Source organism: Eucyclogobius newberryi, unplaced genomic scaffold (assembly GCF_026437365.1).
Source record: "Eucyclogobius newberryi isolate DKJ021-1_F unplaced genomic scaffold, fEucNew1.0.hap1 SCAF_15, whole genome shotgun sequence".
Classification (NCBI taxonomy): Eukaryota; Metazoa; Chordata; class Actinopteri; order Gobiiformes; family Gobiidae; genus Eucyclogobius; species Eucyclogobius newberryi.
Genome location: NW_027315779.1, coordinates 20,503,894 through 20,531,549, shown reverse-complemented (window position 1 = coordinate 20,531,549; position 27,656 = coordinate 20,503,894). Strand labels below are relative to the sequence as shown.

The window sequence follows — 27,656 nt, the reverse complement described above, 5'->3', positions numbered from 1 at the left end:
AGCTGCAACAAATAAATGGCTAAATGAAACAATTTAGTAAACTCAATCTAAGTAAACATAGAAGTTACATATTTAACAGCTCAAATCTTATCGTACTCTAATAAATTAACACAAATGTTCCCCACAAGTCTGAGTTAACAGTATCGTAATATCTGCTTCCACAAGGTAATAGCATGTGATAATAATGTGTTAGTGATGATTAGAATGCATCAAAACAAGACTTTACAAGAATTTAATGAACCTTATCTCATGTGATTTTTGACCTTGCACATTTTGTAACTAGCTTTCACAAAACGGCTTGTTGTGATATCGGCACATTGTCCTTACCACTCTTCTGATCACCTCTCTCTGCACAGGAGCGGAATGCAGAAAATGCCATCGAGGCTCTTAAGGAGTATGAACCGGAGATGGGGAAGGTGTACCGCATGAACCGCAAAGCTGTCCAGAGGATCAAAGCCAGAGACATTGTCCCAGGAGACATAGTGGAGGTGGCAGGTGAGCCTTGCCTGTCCCAAACCCTGTCACTCAAACGCACTCATTTATTCTTTAGGCTTGTTCCAGATGAGGTCCCACTGCGGTCACCTTAGCATGAGACACGCATCCTTCATGAGGATGCTGCGATATGTGCAGAAACAGTTTGTGACAATGTATTTTGTGCCAAATACAGATAAGAAAACATTGAGTCAAACAAACCAAATGTGTTTAGTTACACAAGAACGCTAACAACAGCTGCAGGCTAAATGCTACTGAGATTTTTTTTGCCATCTGCTGTATTTTTACATCTACACAATAATCCATTTACTTTTCTGAGGAACTCCATGTCAACAATTTCCATCAAGGCTCAGTTATGACTTGACTTGAAATAGTTAAAACACACATAAATTGCCAGGAAACGTATTAGAAGAAGGAAAGAAGTGATAACATAGCCCCCACAGTCAGATCTGTGGAGAGGAAACCCGTACAGTAAGAATCCTGTGTTTCAAGGTATTTTTACACTAAAAACACCTGAAATTAAAATAAAATTTCAAGAAGTTCAAAGCCATAATTTAGAACATTCCATGCAAAGCAATAACTCTCCATGGAGGAGCTCCCCCAACAGAAAAGAGAACAAATATACTCTACATTATAGAGTACATAAGAAGCCATTCTGTGGACAAATGCAGGTGCCAGAACTGCTGTCTGCGTGGGTCTGTTTTTGTGCCTATGTAAGTGGTTGTGGTCTCCCTGTATTTTAGGCCCAGTTTAATTTTCCTCTTTTCCCAGCGCTTTCCATGCTCTCAGTCTCGCCACCTGGACACTCCTGAATGTGTGGCACACGCCCACGCACATGCACACGCGCACACGCACGCACACACGTGTGGGCAGCCTGCACTAAATATAGCTCCTGTTGTCACTCCACTTCCCAACATCTGTGTGTGCAAAGTTAATGCATGAGTAGAGGCCTAGGATGCACAAAAGATTGCTTCACTGTAGACTTGACCGGTCGTGTCTCTGGGGATGGGAGGTGGTGTAATTTGTTGCTCAGCTTGGCCAGCAATGTTGTTAGAGTTGAAGTAGTGTGTGGGGAAAAAAGGGAGAGGATGCAGTGTTCATTCAGAATATCTGTGGAGCTACACATTCATGAAACAAAGATAAGAGACATGTCAATATCTTTAACATTTTGCATTTTGACTTGTTTTAATGCTTCCAGCGTTGCGTGTAGGGATGTCAAGATCATAATACTACTCAATAATGGTGACTATTCACTTCACATTATAATCATAAGAACTAAAACATAATAAAAAAATAATACATCTTGCCTCTAAAATTATCACAAATTTTAGAGGCAAGATGTATTTTTCAAATGAGAGGATCTAACCACTCTGAAACGGAAGAATCACTCAATATTCTCATTTCATAAACATTTAAAGGTGTGGACAGGTAGATATTTTTGCTCAAATATATCTTTGTAGGATGATACTCTGATCACCAATGCAAACACACTCACTCCACTCATACACCAACACTGTCAATGTCAACACCACCCGCGTCGCCATGACAACCATGTGTTGTGACTCTGTAGTTCATAAGGGCTTGGGGTTTAATCACACCTCTGATGCCATCATAGGGAGCGGTAAAATGAACCATCTGCTGTGCTTTTTTTTTTTCTTTTTTTTTTTTTTTTTTCTAAATTTAGAAAACACAAAACAAACAAAAACAAACAAGAAAGAGAAATACATTTTGGATCAAATTGAAAGCAAGAACTTGGGAAAAATAAAGCAGCCAATGAAAAGAAAGGTTAAGGCACACATGGTTCAAAATAAAAGTCCCATTTAGTCCAGTTTCTGTAAAGTCCAGTTTCCAAGTTGAGGCCCTATTGGGATTTCCCCCCATTTCCTGTATTTCCTTAATCGTCAGCACAGTTTGTATCATCCTTTTTTTTTTGTGACGGCGCTATTCCCAGCTGCCAGATATTATTTTCCTAAGGTATCCATTAATGTTGTCCATGGCAGGGGTTTTGAGGCCCAAGTACATAGTTGCTACATCTGCTGCTCTTCAATGGAGACACTACTTTTGATGTGAGCCCAATGGAAAACCTTTGGATGACCTATTGTGCATGTTTTGGTTTGATGGGGAAACTCACCCAGACACGGGGAGAAACATGCAACTCCACACAGAAAGGCTTGGTCTAGTTTTTTTTGTATACAGTATAAAAAGTTTAATATATTGGAGTTGAGCCCATGAAAAATGGAAAAACAAAAGTCTTTGTATTTTTAAGTATTACCTTTTCATCAATACGTTTTTTACCCTACGGTCACTGCACTCTGTTGTTGTTTTTAAGGGTCAGCTCAAAACCTTTTTATTTAGTCAAGCCTTTTAATTGTATTTGCTTTAGGGACTGATTCGACTGTATATTGTTGTATGTGTATTGCTCACTGTAAGTTTTTTTTAATGTTTTTATTGTTTTATCCTGTGTTTTTGTGAAGCACTTTGTGACTTCTGTCTGTGAAAGGTGCTATACAATTACTTACTTACTTAATTACTTAATTAGTTACTTACTTACTTCTTATCCACCATCTTGTTGCTAAGCAGTTTTTAAACGGTGATAAACGTTGTAGGTTGGGTTCATCCTCCATAATATTAATGTGTGTCAGGGGTAGCAAAGCCACAAGCCGCCACATCTTGGATCTGGTTGCAATGAAAACAAATTTGATTCTATAAATATTTTCTTTCCCTTACTGATTTCCTATGCTGTAGATTAGCCTCCCAGTCGTTACATAGGAAACCATTTTTAGGGGGGTAAAATAAATAAAGTCATGGTATTGTTAACCGCAAGTACAGTAGTTTTTTTGTGAGAAGAAGAACATAACTATATTTACTTAAGTTTCCAGGCTTTCGTGTAGGTACAACAAGTAGCCAGTGCCAGTTGGTTTTGAAATGGATGTGATTCGCGCCTACACTGGAACTTTCCTAGGCTTTTTTAAATGACTCCCATGGTCATGTTTTTACTTGCAGAGCTTCTAGAGAAAGAGTCAGAGAATCTCATCGACAGTTATCATTCTGAGTCATCTTGCTACATGCTAGTACAGTATGTTATGCAAGTTTTTTGAATCAAGTCCAATGTTTATAGAATAGTTGGACTGTTTGCTCTTGCACCATTAAGAAGATTATATTTGTGTTTTTCACACTCAAGGGAAATGCCATAATAGCTGTACAAGTTACATCTTATTCATCTAATGTTCACGTCTCATAATGTCTTGAAGCAGATGGAAAGTGAGCATCAGTAGGAGGATATAGCGTGGTAGGTGTTTGAAATTGCCTTCTGTGGCCTTGGACCGTCCTTTAGCCTCTAGCTATCTCCTACTCAAACACCGCTGCTCCTCCACACCTGGTGCCTCGCCAGAGATGAAAGAAACTAGAGGCAATTTCTTTAGTGAATTGTAAAAAGAAGATTTAGATTTTTAATTTCTCATTTATATCCACATACTTTAATCAAACACTCTTTAAATAAACATACTTTAAACATACCGGTATTATGAAGCACATGTCCCACAAGTGTTTATTCATTTTTACCAACAATATGAATGTAGACATTTTTAGACTTTGTACTTTGATGCTAATTTACCCATTCAACTTCAGCAAGCAACCTATTCAATCTCTGATTTTATAAGAACAAAATATTTTCAAATGTTTCCAGACTATTGAGCCAGAGAAGTTGCAAGAGCACTTATAAAAAGTTATTGGTGTAAAAAAAAAAAAAAAAGAAGGGGCAGAAATGATGTGGTAATGATTGGTAGTGGTATATTGTGATTTAAAAAAGAAAGTTAGTGAGACCCTTGTGAAGTATTATTTATAACGTGTGAGAAAATTGAGAAAGTCGACAAAATTGTAACTTTTCATCTAACTTTGTACTTTGTAACTTGTAAAATTTGTTTTTTGTTGCAATTAGCAGTGAAGGTGTTTAGATGATAGTTTTCCAGCTGGTCTGGCTAGTTTTTGGTACTGGTTGCATAACTCATCCAAGGCAGCAGCAATTACTTTGTAAAACTGATTATGCTTGTATATTTTATATAAAAAATTGTGTGTGAAATATGACAATATACAAAGGGGTTATCTTCAGGAAATGTAGATTCAAACATTTGGATTTTAATAAGAAAAAAAATGATGTTCATTCCAGCTGATTTTAGTTACATTTCCATGGGCTATTTGGCACTGTTAAATTGAATTGATTGTTTTAAAATATTGCTTGTATTTTTGCTCCAATTTGAAAGAGTGGATCATCTTTTTATTTTTTGGAACTGGTAGACTTTGAAAGATACAAGTGTTTTTTTTCTTTTAAACTACTACTTGAAGAGCTACTTCCACTACTACTTGAAGAGCTACTTCTATCTTCTATTTAATGAGTTTAGTATTGTGGCTTATTGAGAAGCCTGTATGAAAGTAGCAGGTAAAGAAAGAAAAAAAGAAAACAAAAGCCTGGCTCGAAAAATCAATCATTTTAAAAGAGCAATGTGACTCCATCAAGGTTGTATTGAGCCTGTTGTTTACCTGCAGCCACAGCCAGGGCTGAACGAGCCACCGTTTCTTTGTTCAAGGATTTATTATGTGAACACGGATATCTGACTCAACTAAATATTGTAGATTCGGCATTAGGCATTTGTTCCATCCTATACTGTACCTTTTATATTGTGTAAATGATTTAAATATGTATCTTTTGTTTTAGTTGGAGACAAGGTCCCCGCAGACATCAGGGTGACATCCATAAAGTCCACCACGCTACGAGTAGACCAGTCCATTCTCACAGGTATAAACATACCTTTTATTTATTTATTACAAACACTGAATTCACCTGCTATATATATATTTCTCAATGTTTGGTTTTGTTCTGTAGGAGAGTCCGTGTCTGTCATCAAACACACAGACCCTGTTCCCGATCCCAGAGCCGTCAACCAGGATAAGAAGAATATGCTGTTCTCTGTAAGCATCCTCCACTGTAGCTTACGTTTATGGCTTGTCACACAAAAAGACAAGGCAATTAGTTGAGTCTAGGCTAGCTAACAGAGAGAACAAATTAAATTAGATGAAAACTGATAAGGGTCCATTCATCTCAACTGAAGAGTCTTATTCCTGTCCGGTTAAATTGTGTCCTTTTTGGATTTTCTAACTGAATTTATTCTGACATAGTTTGTTTTGGTGCCTCACAGTGCCCTGGTTGTTTATGCCCTCACTAGATCCATTTCCTGAGATTTATGCAAGGATCAGATCAGACTTGTCCCCACAAAACTTCATATCTGTTCATCTTTTCAATACTTAAATTTAGACTTAGACTGAGAAAGTTTGGTAAAATTGGCATGAATGCATCTTAAATCAACTTACTTTTCTTTTTTCTTTCAGGGCACTAACATTGCTTCTGGTCGTGCCATAGGCGTAGTTGTTGCCACAGGTGTGTCCACAGAGATTGGTAAGATCCGTAATCAGATGGCGGCTACTGAGCAGGAGAAGACTCCTCTGCAGCAGAAACTGGACGAATTCGGTCAACAGTTGTCCAAGGTCATCTCCCTCATCTGTGTGGCCGTGTGGGTCATCAACATTGGACATTTCGGAGATCCGGTCCATGGGGGCTCCTGGGTCAGAGGGGCCATCTACTACTTTAAGATTGCTGTGGCGTTGGCTGTGGCCGCCATCCCAGAGGGTCTCCCTGCTGTCATCACCACTTGCCTTGCTCTGGGGACACGTCGCATGGCCAAGAAGAACGCCATCGTCCGTAGTCTACCCTCTGTAGAGACCCTGGGCTGCACCTCTGTTATCTGCTCCGACAAGACCGGCACGCTCACCACCAACCAAATGTCTGTGTGCAGAGTAAGTGGCACTTTTAAGACTTTTAAAAAAGTATCCAATATTAGCCAAATTGGAATAGGATTCATGCCAAAAACATTCACTGCGTTTGATAATTGGTTGAATAAAGGCTATCTTATCTTAATATTGATACATTTGAATACTTATTTAATACTGATTTTAGGTTTCCAAAGATAATTACATTTAATAGTATTTGATATTCAAGATCTGGATTACAAAAGGTATAAAAGTTTTTCACCAGATTGTAAAAAATAATCACATGAAAAGCTTTGATATATTGAAAGAATCAATTGGAGTTGGAGAAACAGAACTTTGGGTATTAACAAATAGAGTTTGTATAATTAAAATATTAAACATAGTACTGAACATTATAACCCTCTGATTGTTTATCAAGGACTTTCAAGGGGAATAATATCTAAATTGTACCTATGCACTGCTAATCTAGATAGTACTTATATTAAAAACAAATGGGAAAGAGAAGGTAACCTTGTATTGACAAACGAGGAGTGGGAAAACGTGTGTACACCCCAGTGGAGAACCACAAAATCACATGTCTTAAGGGAATTTTGTTGGAAAAATGTTTTTTCATAACGCCATGTTAAAGTGCTGATTATTCACAATTATTAAATTATACCATGATTATGTTTCTTTTGTTATTAAGTTGATGCCTATTTGTATTTTTATTTTGGGGATCGCTCTTTTGCCGTGTTCCGTTTGCTTAATTGCAACCAGAATCAGAAAGGGTTTATTGCCATTGTCAATGAACAGAATTCACAAACATGGGAACTTGTCTTGGTGATTCGGTGCAACATAAAACAATGAACAATGAATAAGTCAAAAAGAGAAACAATTTAAATCTACTACGGGATAAAAAATATCAATAAACTATAAGATAAGTGGGCCTTCTTGATGAGGGCGCTGATAGTGGGCTTCCACTTGAGGTCCTGAACCAAAATATTTTAACAGAAAAAGATCTGAGTATTTCATTTCCGAATCTTGACACTTGATTGACACGTCTAAAATGCTTTGCGGGGTTTCCCTCAAAATTTTACGAAGGTGAAGTCTCCAAAGAGTTTGTTAAATATTAATGCCAATCTTCATCTATCTTTTAGGTTTTTGCTCTGTGCCGCTTTTGTTATTGCAGTTGTGTGGAGCAATAGAAAAAAAAAAACATCTCTGTGTTCATCTGGCAGATAAGAGATAGCTGCTGCAGGAGTAAAACACGCTTGCATGACCATGCACTCATAACATTATATCACTAGAGACTTCTAAATCACCGTAATTATTCTTACATTAGGGCACATGTTGGGCCCATTATTACATTATTAGTTCAAAGCACCAGGTCATTACTAAATTTAGATCCCACAAAGTCGTGCTGTGTTCCTTATCGCTTGGTTTCACCTCTTCCCTTGCTGTGGCTCAATGTGTGTGGGTGTATTGCAGTGTAAGGTAAATGCCAGGCGTCCTGTTTGTCTTTGGTTTAGCACAAGTCTAATTCAGGTAAAGGCTCTTGTTCCAAAATATTGATTTTCTTTTACTCAAAACAAAGCAGTGTGTTTTGTGCAGCACTTGAGAAATCCAACTTTTACTGAATTAACTAGACAAAGCACAGACATCTTTCCCATCCACAAAAGCACTGAAGTAAGTCCTTCTGCCTGTTTTTTTAATAACAAAATTGCGTGTATTTCGTCTTTGGCTTCCACCCAAACCACAATGCTGCCTTGTGATTGGACTGGTCAACCAGTTGCCCAAACACAGTGCAAGGTAAAAGATTTGCAGTTTTGTACAAAAACAAATAATTGTGCAAATAACTAGGTGTGCTATTTAAATTTTTTCTGTAACTACAAATAATAGCACTGGTTAAATTAATGTAGTTTATTGCCTTTTGTAAGCCACAGCAGCAACGGAACAGGCTGCTATTTAGCTTTTAGTTTATTTTTCCTCTGTAAATGCTCGTGTCATGCTGTAGCCTTTCTGTTTCAAAATGGAGGCGGTTATTTGGGACTTCCTGCACAAAAAAACTGCCGTCTGCCTCCCTCCCTCTCTCTCTGGCTGTAATGACGTGGTTTTATGTAATTGCATAGTGCCAGGGAGTTCCCTCTTGTAGGAGGGACATACAGGCTGACGTCGCAGTGTAGCATTAGGATGGGGGTAAATATTGACCCTGTCCCCCTCGTGTGGGCTGTCTGCTGCATTCAGCTCTGGCGGCAGATTAGCTGCTGGGTCCTACACACTTCATAAGCTGCATTTCTGTTTTCTGTTCCTGCAGATGGCTATTAATTATGTAGCTTCACTCGTCTTACTTTGTTTTCTAATTTTGTATTTGCTGTAAACTGATGCTTGTTTTTTGTAAGTGTTTATGTACATTAATTTCTTGAAGGTTAAGGTTTACAAAGTCTTTTTTTGTTTTCTAATGCCTGATTGTTAAAATATGTATTTTTTTGTACCTTTTGTGGCAGAATTAGTTGTTGTAGTAGTACTGTATTTGTTGCACTACTAGTACTATTTCTACCAATTCCAGTGGCAGCCTTAATAGCAAAAGCACTACCGTTACATTGAATCGCCTTGTTCATTTCCAGTTGTGGGTTACTGTAGTAGTTGTACTGTAACCAGTTATTTATGTTTTTTTCTTTTTTCTTCTTTACTCTCATTCATCTGTGAGGATTTCCCCACTTACTCTGAATTACGGGATTCTCCTTTGTGCTTTTATGCAATGCTCTCCTGTGGTTTTTAAAACCCACTCTCAAAGAGTTGCTCATGACACCAGTCAGATGATGGAGGGAGTGAGTAAAAGACTACAGACCAGTGCAAGGCTGTCGAGCCACAGACTCTTGTTTCCGTGGAGACTAAACACAGTCAGAAAAGAAGAAAAGCCTCCACAAGACCAGCAGGGTGTGAGGAACAGCACACCCTGTCCAGTGAGAAGTGTGTGCTCTTTTTACTATCTGACTAGAGAAAAAATAGTCACATCACACAGATGGGAAAGCAAAAGGCGAGTCAGGCTGCCCAATCGGAGAAATTTGATTCATATTCCCTGAGAAAAGATACCCAGATGCCCAGTCCCACTGAAACTAGTCTGAAATGTCAGGTCCTTATGTAAATCATTCTTAAGAGACAATCTTAATCCAAACACATTATTCTTTATTAATAATTTATTTCTTTTAAAATCTTGATTTTATGTTTTTAACTGAAACATGGCTTGACAAAAACACAGGAAATTTTGTTCTAAAAGAATGTGCTCCACCCAACTTTAGGTTTCAATCTGAAACACAAGAAAACAAAAAGGCTGGAGGTGTCTGTGCGGTTTTTAGACATGAAAAAACACATCCTTTGGGGCATTTTCATCATATGAGTATGTCTCCTTTTAGAATGGAGCACCTGTAATTGACAAAACTGTCCAGGAGATCATCACCAGTCTGAGTTAAGATAAGATAAAATAAGATAATCCTTTTAATGTCCACACATGGGGAAATTTCGTTGTTACAACGCAGTAGATACAGGAGGAAAACAACAGATTATAGGAAGTTTCAAAAAAACACTCGATGTTACCCACCAGATTTTTAAAGTCAGTGCTGAACAGTTTTAAAGGCGCAATGGACGATTTTTCGGCGATTTGAGAACGCAGGCGGAATTGCGCATGCGCACTCCCCCGTGCGGACTGATACAACACACACGTGCGTTTGTTTATTAGCGCGACGGATCACATCGCATCTCTCGTCTCCCGTAGATTTCAGTCCACTTCCAAGTCAGCTCGAACAGTCTTTCTCCGTCTTCATTTTGCCCCGTAAACTGAGGGAACTATATTATGATAGATCCATGCGCTTAGGCACGCGGAAACGTGGGATGATCCGCACGCGGCTGCAGGTGAGCGGTAGGTGCGTTTTATGATTGATACGTGGCAGGACTAATCGGTAGTCCACGCCACGAGGAAATGAGACTCAGATTTATGCCAAAAAAATCGTCCATTCAACCTTTAACACCACTCACACACATAGTTAACATGTTGCTTCAATCTGGAACATTCCCAGAGCTTTGAAAACTGCGGTCATAAAGCCTCTCCTAAAGAAGAGCAGTCTTGATGCCGCAGTACTGAGTAATTACTGGCCCATCTCTAATCTGCCATTTTGGAGCAAAGTCCTTGACTTCCTCACTGACTTCCTCTTAATAAACAACTAATTTGATGTTTTTCAGTCAGGTTTTAGACCTCATCACAGCACTGAGATTGCTCTTGTCAAGGTGACAAATGACATCCGCCTGACACGGGCAAAGCTTCAGTCTTAATTCTGTTAGATCTGAGTGCTGCTTTTGACACTGTCGATAATGGGATCCTCTTACAGAGGTTAGAGGACTGGGTGGGCATCATTGGCACTGCCCTAAACTGGTTTAAGTCCTATCTGCACTGTCTGGAAGACAGAAAGTACTTTGTTAAAATTGGTAGCTGTGTCTCAGACCACATGCCCCTGACCTGTGGGGTGCCCCAAGGGTCAGTCCTGGGACCCCTTCTGTTCAACCTCTACATACTGCCGTTACAGTGAAAATGTGTCCTATCACAATTATGCAGAAGACATTCAGATCTATGTTTCAAAACAACTTTCTCCAGTTAAGTCTGAAATCATTGTCTTTGGCCCACAGAAACAAAGAGAAAGTGTTAGCAGTCACCTCCAGAGGCTCTAAAACCTACAAATCAAGTTAGAAATCTGGGGGTAATAATGGACTCAAACTTGAACTTTAACAGCCACATTTAATCAATAACATCAGCAGCTTTTAACCATCTAAAAACATGACCAAAAATATAGTGTCTAAACCAGATTTGGGAGAGACTTAACCATGCTTTTGTCTCCAGTAGATTAGACTACTGTAACGGCCTGCTCACTAGCCTCTCCAAACAGTACATACAGTACAGAACGCTGCTGCTCGGGTCCTAACTAGAACCAGGAAGTACGATCACATTAGTCCTGTTCTCAGGTCTCTGCACTGGCTCCTGTGGCTCAGAGAATAGACTTTAAAGCAGCTCTACTTGTGTACAAGTCTCTCCATGGCCTAGCACCAAAGTACATCTATGAACCATCTCGAACTCTGAGGACCTCAGGGACCGGCCTCCTGCTGGTGCCCAGAGTCAGGACTAAACATGGACCGGTCTCCTGCTGGTGCCAGAGTCAGGACTAAACATGGACCGGTCTCCTGCTGGTGCCAGAGTCAGGACTAAACATGAACCGGCCTCCTGCTGGTGCCAGAGTCAGGACTAAACATGAACCGGCCTCCTGCTGGTGCCAGAGTCAGGACTAAACATGGACCGGCTTCCTGCTGGTGCCAGAGTCAGGACTAAACATGGACCGGCCTCCTGCTGGTGCCAGTCAGGACTAAACATGGACCGGCCTCCTGCTGGTGCCAGAGTCAGGACTAAACATGAACCGGCCTCCTGCTGGTGCCAGAGTCAGGACTAAACATGAACCGGCCTCCTGCTGGTGCCCAGAGTCAGGACTAAACATGAACCGGCCTCCTGCTGGTGCTAGAGTCAGGACTAAACATGAACCGGCCTCCTGCTGATGCCAGAGTCAGGACTAAACATGAACCGGCCTCCTGCTGGTGCCAGAGTCAGGACTAAACATGAACCGGCCTCCTGCTGGTGCCCAGAGTCAGGACTAAACATGAACCGGCCTCCTGCTGGTGCTAGAGTCAGGACTAAACATGGACCGGCCTCCTGCTGGTGCCCAGAGTCAGGACTAAACATGGACCAGCCTCCTGCTGGTGCCAGAGTCAGGACTAAACATGAACCGGCCTCCTGCTGGTGCCAGAGTCAGGACTAAACATGAACCGGCCTCCTGCTGGTGCCAGAGTCAGGACTAAACATGGGGAATCTGCGTTTTAGTTTTATGCAGCTAAAATCTGAAACGGTCTTCCTGAAGATGTGAGACAGGCCTCTACTCTGACAGTGTTCAAATCTAAGCTAAAACAATTTTGTTTAGCTGTGCATATGACTGTAAATATTTTCATCGCACTCTTTTCTTTTTCGTCTTAAACTGTTTTGTGATTTCTGTCATGTCTTTGTGATTTGAATGCATTTTCCTGTTGTTTGAAGCACTTTGAAAAGCCTTGTGTACGAATTGTGCTTTACAAATTAACTTTCCTTGCCTTGCCTATTGTGCAAATTAGATAAATGGATGTCCAGTGTCAATGATAACAGTATTAAGTCGGTGTAATCCCTCATTCGTCCAGGCGTGTTCCATAGTAGAAAAAGCTTCAGTTGTAGTCATCTGGACTCGGTTTGAAAAAATAGACGTTTCGACTCTCATCCAAGAGTCATTGTCAATAACGTTATTGTCAATGACTCTTGGATGAGAGTCGAAACGTCTATTTTTTCAAACTGAGTCCAGATGACTACAACTGAAGCTTTTTCTACTATAACAGTATTAAGTTCTACACTAGGCAATTATTCTATCACTCCCAGCACTTGGTGGTGGTCAGCTACTTTCTAAGCCACAGTTGCCTTGGGACTGGCTGATGTGAACAGCCTCTCCTACCACAACCACTCACTCACTCACTCATTCTACATTCACACAGGCAAAGTGGGTGTAGTATATACGGAATATGTTGAGCTGAATTAAATCTGCCAACTGTTCAACCACCTGGGCCCCTGGGAATAACTGTGTCATGCCACATTTATTGTGGAATATTTGCCTGTAGGAAATTATTGTTGTGGGAAATTTTTGCAGTGAACTATTCAGATGGATGTGTGAACATGATTTAGTAATTCTACATTTCAGCAAAGAAGAAAGATCAGACCCACAGCATTATTCCCAAGGCACTGAAACTCATTATTTAATGTTATTCATTGTGTCCGTAAACCTTCTTGATTTCTTAACTTGAAACTATAACTTGTTAAAACTAGCTGTTGTAAAGCGATATACCTTGGTGATCCCATGAATGACCTATATTTTATTTCAGGTTCTGGCTAAATTAAAGGCTCATGTTGTCCATTTTGTAATACATTCTTAATTCCTTTTGTATTTATGAATTTAGCCACACATTAAGGAGTGTTTCTTGAGACAATTTGATATTTGCCAAGAAAGCAGATTGTGGACAGCACAGGGATCTTGACTTGGGCATTGTTTTGCAACTGAAGTGTGTATGGCATTGTGAGTGACTGATGAAGCTTAAGATGTGAACAGAATAAACTCCCATGACAAAAGCGCGTCTGGAAACTCAAAAAGCTCAGGGAGTGGGAACTGCCAACGTGGAAATGCCTTTATTCGAAGAGATTTCATTAAACTATAAGCCTGTTTTACTTGAAGTTTTTGTTCACAGCTTGTTTACAGTGTGGTAATGGTAAATATGCATAGCTATGGACGGAACATTTATAGTTGAATTTGTGCAAATATTAATGGGTTAACACCCTTAACCTACTTTAGGTTATTTTATTTTTGTATTTGGTATTAGAGGCCATGTTTCTGGCAGTATGTTTCAGTGGCTTTTAAGTAATCCTACTCCCCCAAGTGACTGATAATTGTACATTTACATTACATACATTATGTATTATTTTTTTTACCTCTGGTTTCTCACCTGTTTTATGTAATTTCTCTGCAGATGTTTGTCACAGACAAAGTGCAAGGCTCGAGCTGTTCCCTCCACGAGTTCACCATAACAGGATCTACTTATGCACCTGAAGGACAAATGTAGGTAGCACCGCTTTTTTGTTCACCATGTACTTAAGCAGTTACCCTTGTTCAGTTGTTCATCTTTACAATATACAATAACTTGTGGCCTTCTCTGCTACTGTTGGAATGCAGTTTTTAATCTCAGTTAAAATGTTCTTAACTACTACTCATGGAGCCTTCTGCATTACGTCTATCTTATTTTTGTGTCTGTTGAGTCTTAAGTAAACCTGTCGATTTCATAACAGCCGAGTGTGGGTTATTGTGTGGGAGCTGCGCTAGCATCGGTTGCAGTCTCTACTGGGAAGAGCTCCATGGTTGTCACGCAGTCGACGAGCAGTTTTCTGGTCAACACACTGTTTACTACTATATATTATCAGTGAGCTTCCCAACTTTGATTTGCTTCTAAACCACTGCATGCCAGCCCCGCTCATGAATATAGATGAAGTTATGATGTGGGACATCTAGTGAAGAGTGAAGTGTTTTCCCTTCCGGCTGCCTTTAATTTGTGTGTTCTGTTGAAGACTGAACGGAGACAGGCCTGTCCAGTGTGGAGACTATGATGGACTTCTGGAGCTGGCTACAGTCTGCTCCATGTGCAATGACTCTTCGCTTGATTACAATGAGGTTCCTGCTTGCCCATTCTTTCTTTCTATAATGTGTATATAGTTTCTTAGCGCAGTGTATCTTACTATTTGGTAACGGTAAATGATTTGCATGCTTTCAACATTGTAAAAAAACAAAAACCCTCCTGCAGAGTTAATTTTACTCTGATCTTTTTCTCTGCTTCAAATTGTTTTTCTCACCTCTTTGTCATCACCATGGTATCATGGTAACTATGCTAAGGAGAAAGGCTAGCAATAAGATGTTTCTCACCTCATGTCCTCCCTATACTGCCCATGCATGCAAAAAGATTCATTTTTTTAAACCTACAAACGGCAGTACTGTGTAATTAGGATGAGCTTGTAGGGTGGGTTTGTTGTGAAAAGCAAAGCCAGCACAGATCCTATCAAATTTAGCTTTGCTCATTTTATCTTTGGTTGACTATTGACTTTCTAAATAAAACAACAATACAATTCTAGGTTGAAGCCAGCTTAGTAAATATTTTTCACACCTCAGTGAAGCTTTTGCACATTGTGTTGGATTCCATAACTACTTATTATCTCCTGTTAATAGCGTAGTGTTTAGATATTTTTTATTACAGCTTATTACGAGCAAAACTAATGTGTAAACTGATTATTACACTTTATTCTGCAGATCATTGAACACTATTACTCCAGTATTTAATGTAAATAAGACCTATTGTTGTCAATCACCGCATGTGTTACTCGGGCAGTGTTTTGTCCCTGGTGTCAGGTTAAGGGCACTCATTGGGTTCTATGTTTACATTGGTGGTTGAACGGTGTGTAATTGTGGTTGTTTTTCAGGCCAAAGGGGTTTACGAGAAGGTTGGTGAAGCCACAGAGACTGCACTCACAACTCTAGTGGAGAAGATGAATGTGTTTAAGACCAACCTATCAGGACTTAGCAAGGTGGAACGTGCCGGCGTCTGCAACTCTGTAAGGACCGCTCAGACAGGATGGGGGTTTCTCTGCCATCTCTTAAGACATCTTTATAGATATTTAAATGATTGGCCTAACAGGTTTCTTTTCCTACTATGCTGCGTTTGTATGCTGTGCTCTTCCCTGACCTTACCTTATAATACCTTTTTGTTAAATATATTTGAAATGTAAATTGTTTCTTGGCTGCTCTCTACTTTGCCACACATTACATCAACATGTCGGGAGTTCACATTGTCTCACTCAAGGACTGTTTGACATTTAAAGGTTGTTGATAGAAGCTGATGTTTGACTACAGGGAGTTAACCTGGGATTATTTGTATGAAAGACAAAACAGCTGCAAAGCAATAGGTGTGCCATTATGTTTGAGCTTGTTTTTAGGCATAGACATTTAAACATTCTGCAAGCAGAAATGTCACTTACAAAGAAATCACATTATCAGGACAAATTTCAAATATATATTTTTTTAAATGGAGAAGAAATGTTTGTCTCATTGACGTATAACAGGACATGAGAGAAGTTAGGTTAACGTCACAGTGAGTCAAGATGAGCTGTAGTTGAGAATGGTTCCTACATAAGCTTTCATTAGAAGGACATCTAGTGGTGGAGCACTATTTAGGAATGTCACAATATCAAATTTTAGTGTAACAATTATTGTGAGAAGAAACATCATGATATGAACAATTATTCTAGATTATTGACAACATGAACAAAGGAAATCTTTAAAATTAAATATTTAATTTTCTCCTTCAAATTGTTGATTGTAATTTATTCATATTCATCTCTATATTCGGATCAAATCTAACTTTTCTGTATGATGAATGAAAGTTAAAATGACAAACAGTCAAATGCCTTTTACAATCAGGTTTACTTTTTAGTATAAATCATTTAAATTTGAATTTAACTTTGCGTCTAAAATGGTCATGATTACTGTTTTTTAGTACTTACGATTATATGGTGTCTTAAATAATCACAATTATCGATTAGCTGAATTGAACTGACCTAACATTACATAAATGTATAACAACTCATGTAAATACAATAGGTGCTGTAATAACATTTTTTTTCTTCCAAATATCCTTCTATGTTGGTATTTTTGTATGTATTGCATGCAATCTCTGTGTCGACTATTGGGGGAATATAAATGCACTCCTAGATGTTCAGTAGATGAGTGCTTTGTCTCAAGAGGCATCCTTCAGCTGTCAGGAGCTCTGCACATCTCCGTCACCCACCAGTTGCCATGCTGACAGCTACAAACAAAGCTATTTAGCTCAGTCTCCGACTCTTTCCTTTTTTCCCACTCCTCCATTATCGCTCCCTTTGTCATCCATCAGGTGATCAGACAGTTGATGAAGAAAGAGTTCACCTTGGAGTTCTCCAGAGACAGGAAGTCCATGTCTGTGTACTGCATCCCTGTCAAACCGGGCTCCCCTAGCAAGATGTTCATCAAAGTATGACTCAATTTCACATTTAAATATAAGTCAACTCATTCTCATTACCGTTTAATGTTGTGTTTCCCTTTGTGTCCTCAGGGTGCTCCAGAGAGTGTGATTGAGCGCTGTCAGTACCTCAGAGTGGGCACATCCAGGGTCACACTCACACCAGTTCTGAAGGACCAGGTCATGTCCAAGATCAGAGACTGGGGCACAGGGCGGGACACACTGCGCTGCCTCGCACTTGCCACTAATGACTCTCCACCACGCAAAGAGGACATGGACCTGGAGAACTCCAGCAAGTTTTCCCAGTACGAGGTATAATACCTGTGTCCTGCACAGGACACATTTCTTTCTATTCAATGAATAATAAAAGGACTACAATTGAAAAGGTGCATGTCCCACATCCCCTGTGTTTTGTTACAGAGTTGTGACATTGTAATTTTGCATTGTAATAGTGCCATTTTCTGGTTTGAAAAGGCACTGCAACCCTTGCAAAAGTATTATGCAACTGCTAGGCTCTTTTCATTTAATTGAACATTTTTTGAAATGTGACCAAATCTTTAAAAAAATAATTGAGCAAGATGGTGTTCTAAATGAATGAATACATATATTTTGAATAAAATCCAAAAGACATTTGCACAATAAGGTTCGAGGTGAAATGAGTGAGTGAAATCGAAGTGAATGATAGTAGTTCTTGGTTCTTGCAATGTGTGAGTTTATTGTGGCAGATCCATTGGTGATGAACCGCAATGCAGTGACAGACTTTGCTCATTTATAGTAGATCTGTTGGCCACGTGACTTTTCTTAAAAAGTGTTGAGCTCTGTGATGCATGAATTACACTTAAATAACTTTAGAACTTCAAGTGGCACAAAAAGTGTGTCATTGATTATGGATCAGTGATAAACTTTTGCTTTGTTGTAATTGAAATAAAAACTGACTACTTCTTCTTCTCTGTTGCATCAGATGGGTCTCACCTTTGTGGGCTGCGTGGGCATGCTGGACCCTCCCAGGAAGGAGGTGATAGGCTCCATAAAGCTGTGTAACGAGGCTGGTATCCGTGTTATCATGATCACCGGAGACAACAAGGGCACAGCTGTGGCCATCTGTAGACGCATTGGTATCTTTGGTGAAGAGGATGATGTGACTGGAATGGCCTACACGGGCCGTGAGTTTGATGACCTGCCAACAGAGGCCCAGAGGGAGGCTGTGAAACGGGCCAGATGCTTTGCACGAGTGGAGCCAGCGCACAAGTCAAAGATTGTTGGATATCTACAATCTTTTGACGAGATTACCGCCATGGTAAGAATCAAACACTAGTAGCCGAACATTTCTTATACAGTCACAATTGCTCTACTCTCTATAACATTCCCATATGTCTACTTACATACATGTTTATGTATCTGCTCCATACTCGACTGCAAACTGCAAACATCTTCCACTGCATATTTATAGAGTCTCGTTCCATTCCACTGTATATTTGGCATAGTTTGCATGAGGCGGCAGCTGAGGCATGACATGCTTTGCGCTCCTGCTCCAATCACAAGCTGTCATCTCCGACTCGCTGTGCAGTTTCCCATTTGACGTACGTCACAGCACAATCTAAAGCAGAATCTTGACAACAATATCACCATTTGCCTGTCAGACTTACCAACTTGCCACTGTGGAAAGCTTTTAGCTCGACTACAGCCGATCTACATCTCAAATCATGTAATCCTGTCCACCCCATTTAAAACAGAATTTTAAAAAAGGGTTTTGTTCATTTAGTTTTAAAAATATAAAATATTTTGACATTGTAATAATGGTTAATTAAAATGCACACATAATTACGGTAAGCCCAAATGCTCCGCTTAAAATGTATATTGTGCTATTGCCACTTAGTGTGTGTGGCAAATAATTGAAAAAAAAGTTGAATTAATTAATTTGGCTTTACAGACTGGTGATGGAGTAAATGATGCCCCTGCCCTGAAGAAAGCAGAGATTGGTATTGCTATGGGCTCCGGAACAGCAGTAGCAAAGTCAGCCTCTGAAATGGTCCTGTCTGATGATAATTTTTCCACCATTGTTTCTGCTGTGGAGGAGGGTCGAGCCATCTACAACAATATGAAGCAGTTCATCAGATACTTGATTTCCTCCAACGTAGGAGAAGTTGTGTGGTAAGAAACAAAAACACACTCTTGAACTGTAATTTTGGCTCCTCCTCATTTACCGGTATTGTGTGATGCAGTATCTTCCTGACAGCCATCTTGGGTCTGCCTGAGGCCCTGATCCCCGTGCAGCTGCTGTGGGTGAACCTAGTGACTGACGGCCTTCCTGCTACTGCTCTTGGCTTCAACCCCCCAGACCTGGACATCATGGACAAACCTCCACGCAACGCCAAAGAGCCTCTCATCTCTGGCTGGCTCTTTTTCCGATACCTGGCTATTGGAGGTATTCAATTCAACAGCTTTTAACTATATGCTGCGGTCATTGATTTTTATTCATTTGTTATTTCTGGTCTGTCCTTTTATGTATTACTCAAACTGCATGTTGTCTATGTCTTCTTGTAGGATATGTGGGTCTTGGGACTGTGAGCGCAGCCATGTGGTGGTACCTGTTCGATGAAGAGGGCCCACAAGTGTCCTTTTATCAGCTGGTGAGTCAGAAATTCTTTATTTTTTTATGCGGTCACTGTGGTACAAGACTGGACAGAGAGGGGCCAGTGGTGCCCAGCGGTGCCCAGCTGTTCTCCCATCAGACTTGAGCTTCATTAGGCTGGGTCACTAAGGTCTCAGTGACATCCTGCATAAACTATAAACCCCCACTCTCTATTTCAGAGACATTTCATGCAGTGCACAGAGGATAATCCCATGTTTAAGGACATAGATTGTGACGTGTTCGAATCCCGCTACCCCACCACCATGGCCCTCTCGGTGCTGGTCACAATTGAAATGTTCAATGCACTCAACAGGTGAGTCCAATGTGATTTCAATACCCTAAAACTTAATCACTTAATCACGTAATCACTAATGTTTTCTACATTTAAACTTCAATTTTATTATTACTTTAGTAGCCACTTCTATTTTAATATTTTAAGTAACTTGCTAGAAAGACTTGGAAAGAAAAGCAATTCACATGTAACACAAGTAAAACATGGTCTTTGAGTTATTAATTAAAATCAAATAAATCTCTACAAAATATAATGGCCGGCTGATTTAGCATGTACAAAGTTTCCCCTGTGAAGTACTAAGTGTCATGTCCCGCTGTGACAGCCTCTCAGAGAACCAGTCGCTGGTGCGGATGCCTCCCTGGGTCAATATTTGGCTGCTGGGTGCCATCGTCCTGTCCTTGTCTCTTCACTTCCTAATCCTGTACGTGGAGCCGCTGCCGGTGAGTGCTGTGGGACAGCTGTGTACACTAACACATTCTCCTCTCATAGAGGCGTTCTCTGGTCTCTGCTGATAAGATTATACCAGATTTAAAAGTAAACAAATACAAATAAAGTTTGTCTGTTCTGCAGCTCATCTTTCAGGTGACTCCACTGCGGTGGTCTCAGTGGATTGTGGTTTTGAAAATTTCCATTCCAGTTATCCTCTTGGATGAGGTATTAAAATATGTATCCAGGAATTATCTAGAAGGTAATATTACATTTATACAGTTCATATTACGTTTATTTATTCATTCATAAATGTGTATGTAATAGTTCTCTTGTCTCTTTTCCTCTGCATTCTGATTCAGCTTAAAGTCTTTATATATCTCCCACTCTGGGGAAAGGTACTTACCGTAATCACCTGGACTATGTGACTAGTTTCATAGCTGCAGTTTCCTTTGTGTAAAAACCTCCCTGCTCAATGCATGCAATGTCATTGTCAAACACATCATCTGACATACATAATTAATGAAAACCAAGCTTTGTTAATGCTCAGTCTGATTCATCACACTCATTACATTGTATATCCAGTGCATTTTCTTTAGTGACTATGTAGCTTTAGCTGTAGCTTTTAAAATAACCTTGTCATTTTAATTATCCTTTTCTTGTCTCTGCAGCTGACGAGGAGATGAAATATCGACGGAAATGGCAGCTGAAGTAGATCCTCTCCCAAAACACACATAACACCAAGACCTCTGCTCCTTAAAACAACTAGAACTCTTTTCCCATTCCCCACTCACTCCTGCATGTCCAACAGACCACCGCGTACCACTAGACTTGAGCAGGACTTGCACGAGTGAAAATAGTGAATGAGTAACTGTGCATGACGCATCATCAGGAGAAAACCTGCCCAGGGCACTGCTTTTTAAAGATGCTTATACATTTTTGGAGGGTTCAATAGCAAAGAAATCCAGTGGACATTGCAGTGAAGCAAAAGAACGGGGCTAGGAGAGAAGATGGAGGGGTAATGGAAGAACAATGCCAGAGAGTTGAGATCACCCACATCTTCCGGACAGGACTGCCACTCTTCACTTGTGCTGTGCTGGCAGTGACTTGTCGGCACAACTGCTCCTGTGTCCACACTTGTACCACTTACTCTTTTCATTTCTCTTTGTTTTAGTGTGTTTGTCTTACCTCTCTGTCTCTCTTTTCTGGTTGTGGAGGCAGCTCATTGCCCTTGCGTTGAGCGAGTTGTATGGAGATATGGATTTTTATAGCTTTACACTGCTGTTGCTTGGCCGCCTACTTTGACTCATTGAGGTGGATGGGTAGGCAAATGTGAAAATGTCCGATTAATGTTAGAGAAGATCAGGTGATATCTTGCACTACCACTTCAAATTAGATACAAACAAAATAAAGTGAATGTTTACTTGATTAAAAAAAAGAAATGGGTTTGAAATATATGACCTATTTATTTTTAATTATTCTAAAACTTGCACTAAACAATATTCTCAATCTGAATGATTTGCATTTCAGACATTAAATACCAATTGCTAAAAAAGCTAATAAATTATTTTCCTAAATTGCATTTTGAAATGTCGAACATGCCTTATATAACTCACAGCAGCACCACATGGAAGATGGCAAACGGAATGTGTTCCCCGCCTGACCAGTATGTCCTTTCCCTCATATGTTAATACAATTAGTACATGTTATTATTGATAACAGTACTACAAGATGCATACAAGTTCAAGTAGTTCAGTTCAACACACACTGTATAGACTTAGTACAAAATTCAAATATTTTAAGCATTTACTTTTTATAGTGCTAATTTGGGGATTTGTTTATTGTTTGCGTGGAGCCTTTGTCCACCAATCAGAAGGTCAGTGGTTCTATTATTTCTTAAAGTTCAACTCACTGCTCACTTTATCAGGAGTCATTGTAGCAGTTGCTTGGCAGATATTGTAACTGCTGCTGTCAAGATTTGACCTGGTCATGGGGCAAATAAAATAACACTTAATGATTATACTAATAAATTTAGCTTTCCATAATTTACTGACACGTGCCTGTGTCAGCTATTGACATTCCCTGTTACGAAGGTGTGTGTCCAATAGAAAGCCCTTTTGCTTTGCACTTTGGCTACTTCCTCATCTCCTCTCAATGCTTTAGAGCTTACTGATTTAATAGTATAAATAAAAGGGATTTAAAAGATGTTGCATTTGACTGAAAGAGCCTTGTAATGCTGGTGGTATGATTTGCATGGGTTTTAAGTCTTCATCCGGGTTTGTTTTTGGGCTTTGTGCTCTGTGAGATGGGGCTGGCTCATATTGCACCTCTGGTTCAGTCTTTCTTTGCTTCACAATAAGGTGCTTTATAGATCAATATAAATGTGTCCATAGAACTTGTAAATTTTAATAACATATACTTTTTTTATTGTAAAAATTGGGCATTTAGGTACACCGGTTACTTTTATGGCTTCCATTTTACATTTCAAAGCATGACACGGCATGACATAATTCAAAGAGAACCCACCATAAAAGACATGAAAGTATAAAGGTAAGTCTGAGGAATAAAGTCTGGCGGTAATGCAACACTCGGATGCCAACCGCCATAAAACAACAACAACAACAACATTACCCTACAGTATATGTCATTCTTCCTCAAGCGATGGTTTATTTTCTTAGCTGTCCTTATTGTCTTGTAGTACGATCATATTTTTAAAGTAATTGCTTGTATTAAACCCCACACTTTATTTATTTGACGACTGATGTGCTAACAAACACTGTGTGGATGTCAAAAAAGTAGAAAGCAACTGAGCATCTGTCCCGGTCCCAGATCTCCGCTGACCTATAACATGCTGGCACTAAAGCGCTGTATAAACTTGTAATTTACTACTGAAATCTGTATACATCAAGATGGCATGAACATTTGTTACTGTAATAATAACCTATACAGTATCTACTATTTAAATTTTGGTAATTGTACATCATTTGACTCTACTTCAATAGAATTGCAAGAAACATTATTTTTTACACTTTCTTTTGAGCTCGTGGCAAATAGAATCTGATTGGTTTGGTAGAATAAGACGGTTGTTTCTTTGTTTGGTTTTTACAGTTGCTGGGGTATTGTGTTTTTATCATAGGAAAAATACATTGTAAAGTTAAGAATAGAAATGAGTCCTTAAGATATTGATGATTTTGATTTGAAGTTTAGGATCACAGTCAAGCCTGTGTATTTGTGTCATACTTTGACGTGTTTCGGCTGCACACGGCTGGAGTGGGTATGACCCAAAAATTCAGGTCTGACCATAAGAATCCTAAACTAAGGTTAAAACGTGAAGATCTAATAAACCTAATTCGACTTTTGATGGTTTTTGAAGTGTACTTAAAAATTATGTGAGAATGTTTCTGTGTCTGGTTTACACTGAGCACTAAGCAGTGATGAATTCTAGAATATGAAGTTGTATTTTGAAGGGCTTGTTGGTGAGGATGAAGGCTTTAGAGCTCCTTGACAGTCTGAGAGGGTCTGGGAAATAAATATGAAAAAAATAAGTAATGTATTATAAAACCAGATGTTGAATTGGCTCATAGCAACATGTATCTATTAATGCCCTTCTCCGGTGTCTCCGTGACCTCTCTAAAGCCTCTATTCTACCACTGAGACATAAAGAATCTCTGTTTTGCCTTGTTAATATCAAATGTGGACACATAATTTTATAAATGACATGTGGAAATAAAGATTATTTATCTGTTATTCAAACAGCACATTGTGTTTTGTACAGTTTACAAATTACATTACTTTATTGAACTTCACTGAAATCTACATTGGCTCAAGAAAGGTAATCCGGTCATAATTTTGTTTTGTCAGGACACCCAAAGTAAAAAGAAAAAATGGACGAGCAATAATGACTCAAACATAGGGCTTCAGGTGATCTTATTAGTACGGATTTGAATCAGTTGAATTAATGATGTTCTTTATTCAAGTTTAAAAGATCTGGACGATGTTTTAAAATCAAGCCTTGACAAATAAGGGATTACACGGTCTTTCTTTTTTCATTAATCTTATTTAAAAGTCCTGCTTTATGGTTTCCTATATGTGGCCTATATTGTTAATATTTTTAAAATCTTAATATAGATCATCTGCTAGTTAAAATGGAAAAGACCTACCCATTATTATCATCATTATGATTATTATATTGGCCTAATGACTACATTTCAGTCGAGTCACATTGTTTTAAGATGGAGAATCTTTTGGCTCGTCTCAAACTCCTTTTATTGTGATTTCATGGCCACTAGAGGGAGCTGTTACATAAATTCCCCACACTCGTGATTGAAGAAGGCCGTTGTTCATTTTGAATAATCCTGTTCTTACACATTCGTAATCACGATTGTGCGGGTAATCACAGCGTAATATGAACATGTCAGGATGGGGCCCCGTGAGAGCCCGGCGCAGATCCTCTTCCTCTCCTGGGCAGGTTCCTGGGAGGAAAGTGTAATCTTGGGACTGCTGTGTTAAAAGAGGAAACGCTCATTAGTTTCTACAATGTTTATTTCCATCGCGCTTGGACCCAGGAGGAAGCGCAACATGAGAACTCTGTCCCATTGACACACCCAGAGGAGGTCACCTCAGGGTAATGACACGAGACCCGTCAACATTGAATGCATTATATGATTTAATGCATTATATGAAAGAGAATTTAAGATGTGCTATTCCGTGTGTTGTAAAATTCACAAAAATCACAAAAATGAAAAGAAGGCAAAACTGAATACACACATTGTCCAATACTTAATTAATGAAGACTGAAGTGATCTTCTGTATTGAACATTCAGAGAGAACCAATTTGATTAATTTTGAGTGTGATCACAGCTTCAATATATTCATATATGCCCATTTCTATTGTTTGTATTATGCCCTTAGAGCCAGTTTAAACAACTAATTTGTTGTTGTCCTATATTTAAAAATCTTTATTAAAACATAAAAGGGCTTATTTGATTGATTTATAAAATATCACACATAAATTAATCCCCAAGTAAATCAGTTACTTTCTTTAGGCAGTTAAATGTATTACGTTTTTAAAAAGTAACTAGTAATAGGTAACTAAATACTTTTTTCAAAATAACTTCCCCAACAACGCAAAAGTAATGTGCTATAATTAGTTTATTATTAAAGTGAAGTGAATTATGTTTTCTACTTTGGCTTTTTGCAGTACAGTATTCCCTCCAGTGCAACCTGTTGCCAGAGGTTTGTTTCTACACATCCATCATTTTCAATCTATTCACAATAGATCAATATGAACACCAAGCCACAGTGGAAAATCACTTGTATTACTCAACATGGGAATGGCATAAAGTTCACATCTGGCCTAGTATATGATCACATGCTTGTCTCCATGTGATGTGCATTTAATGTCATACTGTGGAACATATCTCTCAGGAGAGTTACTTTGTGTACCTTTAAGACTTACATGGCACCATTCAAACTAACCTCTTTTAAATGGAATCCAAACCATGCACTTTACAATTAGGATTCACACGTGCTCATAAAAGGTATTGTCGTTGCGTGTTGGATCGTGACTCATGTGAAAACTAGCAGACACATTCCACCAGCAAGGACAGAAAAGCCATGTGTGTAGAGTTTGAAGGTGATTTTTGAAGGACACTCCCCCCTCATTCCACATAGTATTTTTTTGTAGTTTTTATTTTAAGGCCAAAACTGTTGCCAAGAAACTAAATGAACTTGCTGTGAACTTCCCCCTTAAGGCAGCAACAGGAGAAATAGATGTCTCCAGAACACAAGCTACATTTAGTCGACCCTTTCACGGTTACATAACGGCAGGTTACAAGTGTTGGTGAGTCAACAAGAAATAATTGTATATTTAGGAGCTAGAAGTGGGAGCTCTGGTTAAATTGTGAATATTTTTGGATGTTTTTGATTTTTAATATCATAGGAAAGAAACAAATTGTGCCATAGTGAATGAGAATGTTGCATAAGCTAGTTATTGTCAGGTCACTGATTATTATTTTTAATTGAAAGTGGCTTGTGGTTCTTTGACGTGTCATATAAACATTATATTGAAAATGTGAAACCTTCAAAATGTGAAAAACAAGTTTACTCTGTAGTCTGAGGGTGTTTCAGTTGTACTTGGTAAGGTTGGCTGACTCACAAAGCCTTCGAAAGCATTTTAAACCAATACACTCCCCAAAGCAATAGCAGTATTAAGACTATATAAAAGGCATGATTATGATTATGTAACTAAAAAGCATTTAATGAAAAACAACAGCAAAAAGGAACAAGAAAATACAAAAACTAGAGAGGAAAGCTGTGCAGGCATAGTAGTAGTATTAAATGAAGTGCTGTAATGTCTTAAAATTTAGCTTCTCAGAACCTTTAATGGCTTTTAATTATAATTTGCTTATATATTAAATCTATCTAAAATTGAACAGTGTGAATAGAAAATGACCACCAGAGGCGCTACTTTTATTGTCCTTTTTGAAATAAAAATCATGTCGATTTCAGTGAGAAATAGTCATAGATTTATTAAAATGGAAATAGTGCCAGTATTAGAAAGGCTCCAATGGCGCTGCAACGTGATTGGTCGCGCGCGAGCGAGAGGCGGGTCTTAGGACCATGGGTTCTTTTGTGTCAAATAAGAAAACTTGGACTTGTCTCGTGTGTTGTGTGTAGTATAGTGTCTAGTATAGTGTGTAGTATAGTGTGTACTGTGTGTAGTATAGTGTGTACTGTGTGTAGTATAGTGTGTGGTGTGTGTAGTGTGTAGTGGCCGTGTTTCAGAGCAGCGAGTGTTCAAGTGTGGTAGAGCAGCCCTTCTCCTCCGCTGCCGCCCCGGTGGTGTTCGGTGTGTTCGGTGTGTTCGGTGTGTTCGGTGTGTTCGGTGTGTTCGGTGCGGACAGTGCGGACAGTGCGGACAGTGCGGACAGTGCGGACAGTGCGGAGCTGCTGTAACAAAGGCAGCTGCACAGTCCATGTTCTGCTGCTGGCGCACAGCGCGCAGGAGCCTGCGCTGAGCGCGTTTTCCGGAAGAGAACATGGGACTTTTGTCAGGTCCACTGCTGACTGTGGATTCCATGCAGGAGGAGCCCGTCTGAAGGCGTCCAGCTGACAGTCGGCACAACAGGGTGGGCACAGCATCCAGACGGGACAGCCCCCTGGATCCGTTTCACTGGGAAGGAACCACCACACTCCCGTGCACCCATTTGGGTAAGTTAAACTTTATGATTTAAATGCAGATTCGCATATGTGACTGTTTACTGTGGCCACTGTTGTCTGCACAGGCACATGTGATACCGATGTTTTGGTTCTGTTCGC

The 27,656-nt window shown here is 39.4% G+C and overlaps 2 protein-coding genes across 2 annotated transcripts in view; both read left to right on the top strand.

Annotated features, from left to right (window-relative positions):
- atp2a3 (ATPase sarcoplasmic/endoplasmic reticulum Ca2+ transporting 3) overlaps window positions 1–24,083 on the top strand; it is a 36,300-nt gene extending 12,217 nt beyond the window's left edge. Inside the window, exons 5-21 of the mRNA XM_072446672.1 lie at window positions 357–495; window positions 5,204–5,284; window positions 5,372–5,457; window positions 5,875–6,339; window positions 13,921–14,009; window positions 14,513–14,615; window positions 15,416–15,547; window positions 16,882–16,998; window positions 17,080–17,298; window positions 17,948–18,283; window positions 18,917–19,137; window positions 19,209–19,411; window positions 19,531–19,616; window positions 19,798–19,931; window positions 20,233–20,350; window positions 20,481–20,598; window positions 21,008–24,083. Of these exons, the coding sequence (XP_072302773.1) occupies window positions 357–495; window positions 5,204–5,284; window positions 5,372–5,457; window positions 5,875–6,339; window positions 13,921–14,009; window positions 14,513–14,615; window positions 15,416–15,547; window positions 16,882–16,998; window positions 17,080–17,298; window positions 17,948–18,283; window positions 18,917–19,137; window positions 19,209–19,411; window positions 19,531–19,616; window positions 19,798–19,931; window positions 20,233–20,350; window positions 20,481–20,598; window positions 21,008–21,051 (2,691 nt within the window). The 3' untranslated portion in view covers window positions 21,052–24,083. The remainder of the gene's footprint in view (window positions 1–356; window positions 496–5,203; window positions 5,285–5,371; window positions 5,458–5,874; window positions 6,340–13,920; window positions 14,010–14,512; window positions 14,616–15,415; window positions 15,548–16,881; window positions 16,999–17,079; window positions 17,299–17,947; window positions 18,284–18,916; window positions 19,138–19,208; window positions 19,412–19,530; window positions 19,617–19,797; window positions 19,932–20,232; window positions 20,351–20,480; window positions 20,599–21,007) is intronic.
- A 3,172-nt stretch (window positions 24,084–27,255) lies between these two features.
- camkk1a (calcium/calmodulin-dependent protein kinase kinase 1, alpha a) overlaps window positions 27,256–27,656 on the top strand; it is a 51,809-nt gene continuing 51,408 nt past the window's right edge. The window contains exon 1 of the mRNA XM_072446685.1: window positions 27,256–27,548. The gene's annotated coding sequence lies outside the window, so the exon portion shown is untranslated. The remainder of the gene's footprint in view (window positions 27,549–27,656) is intronic.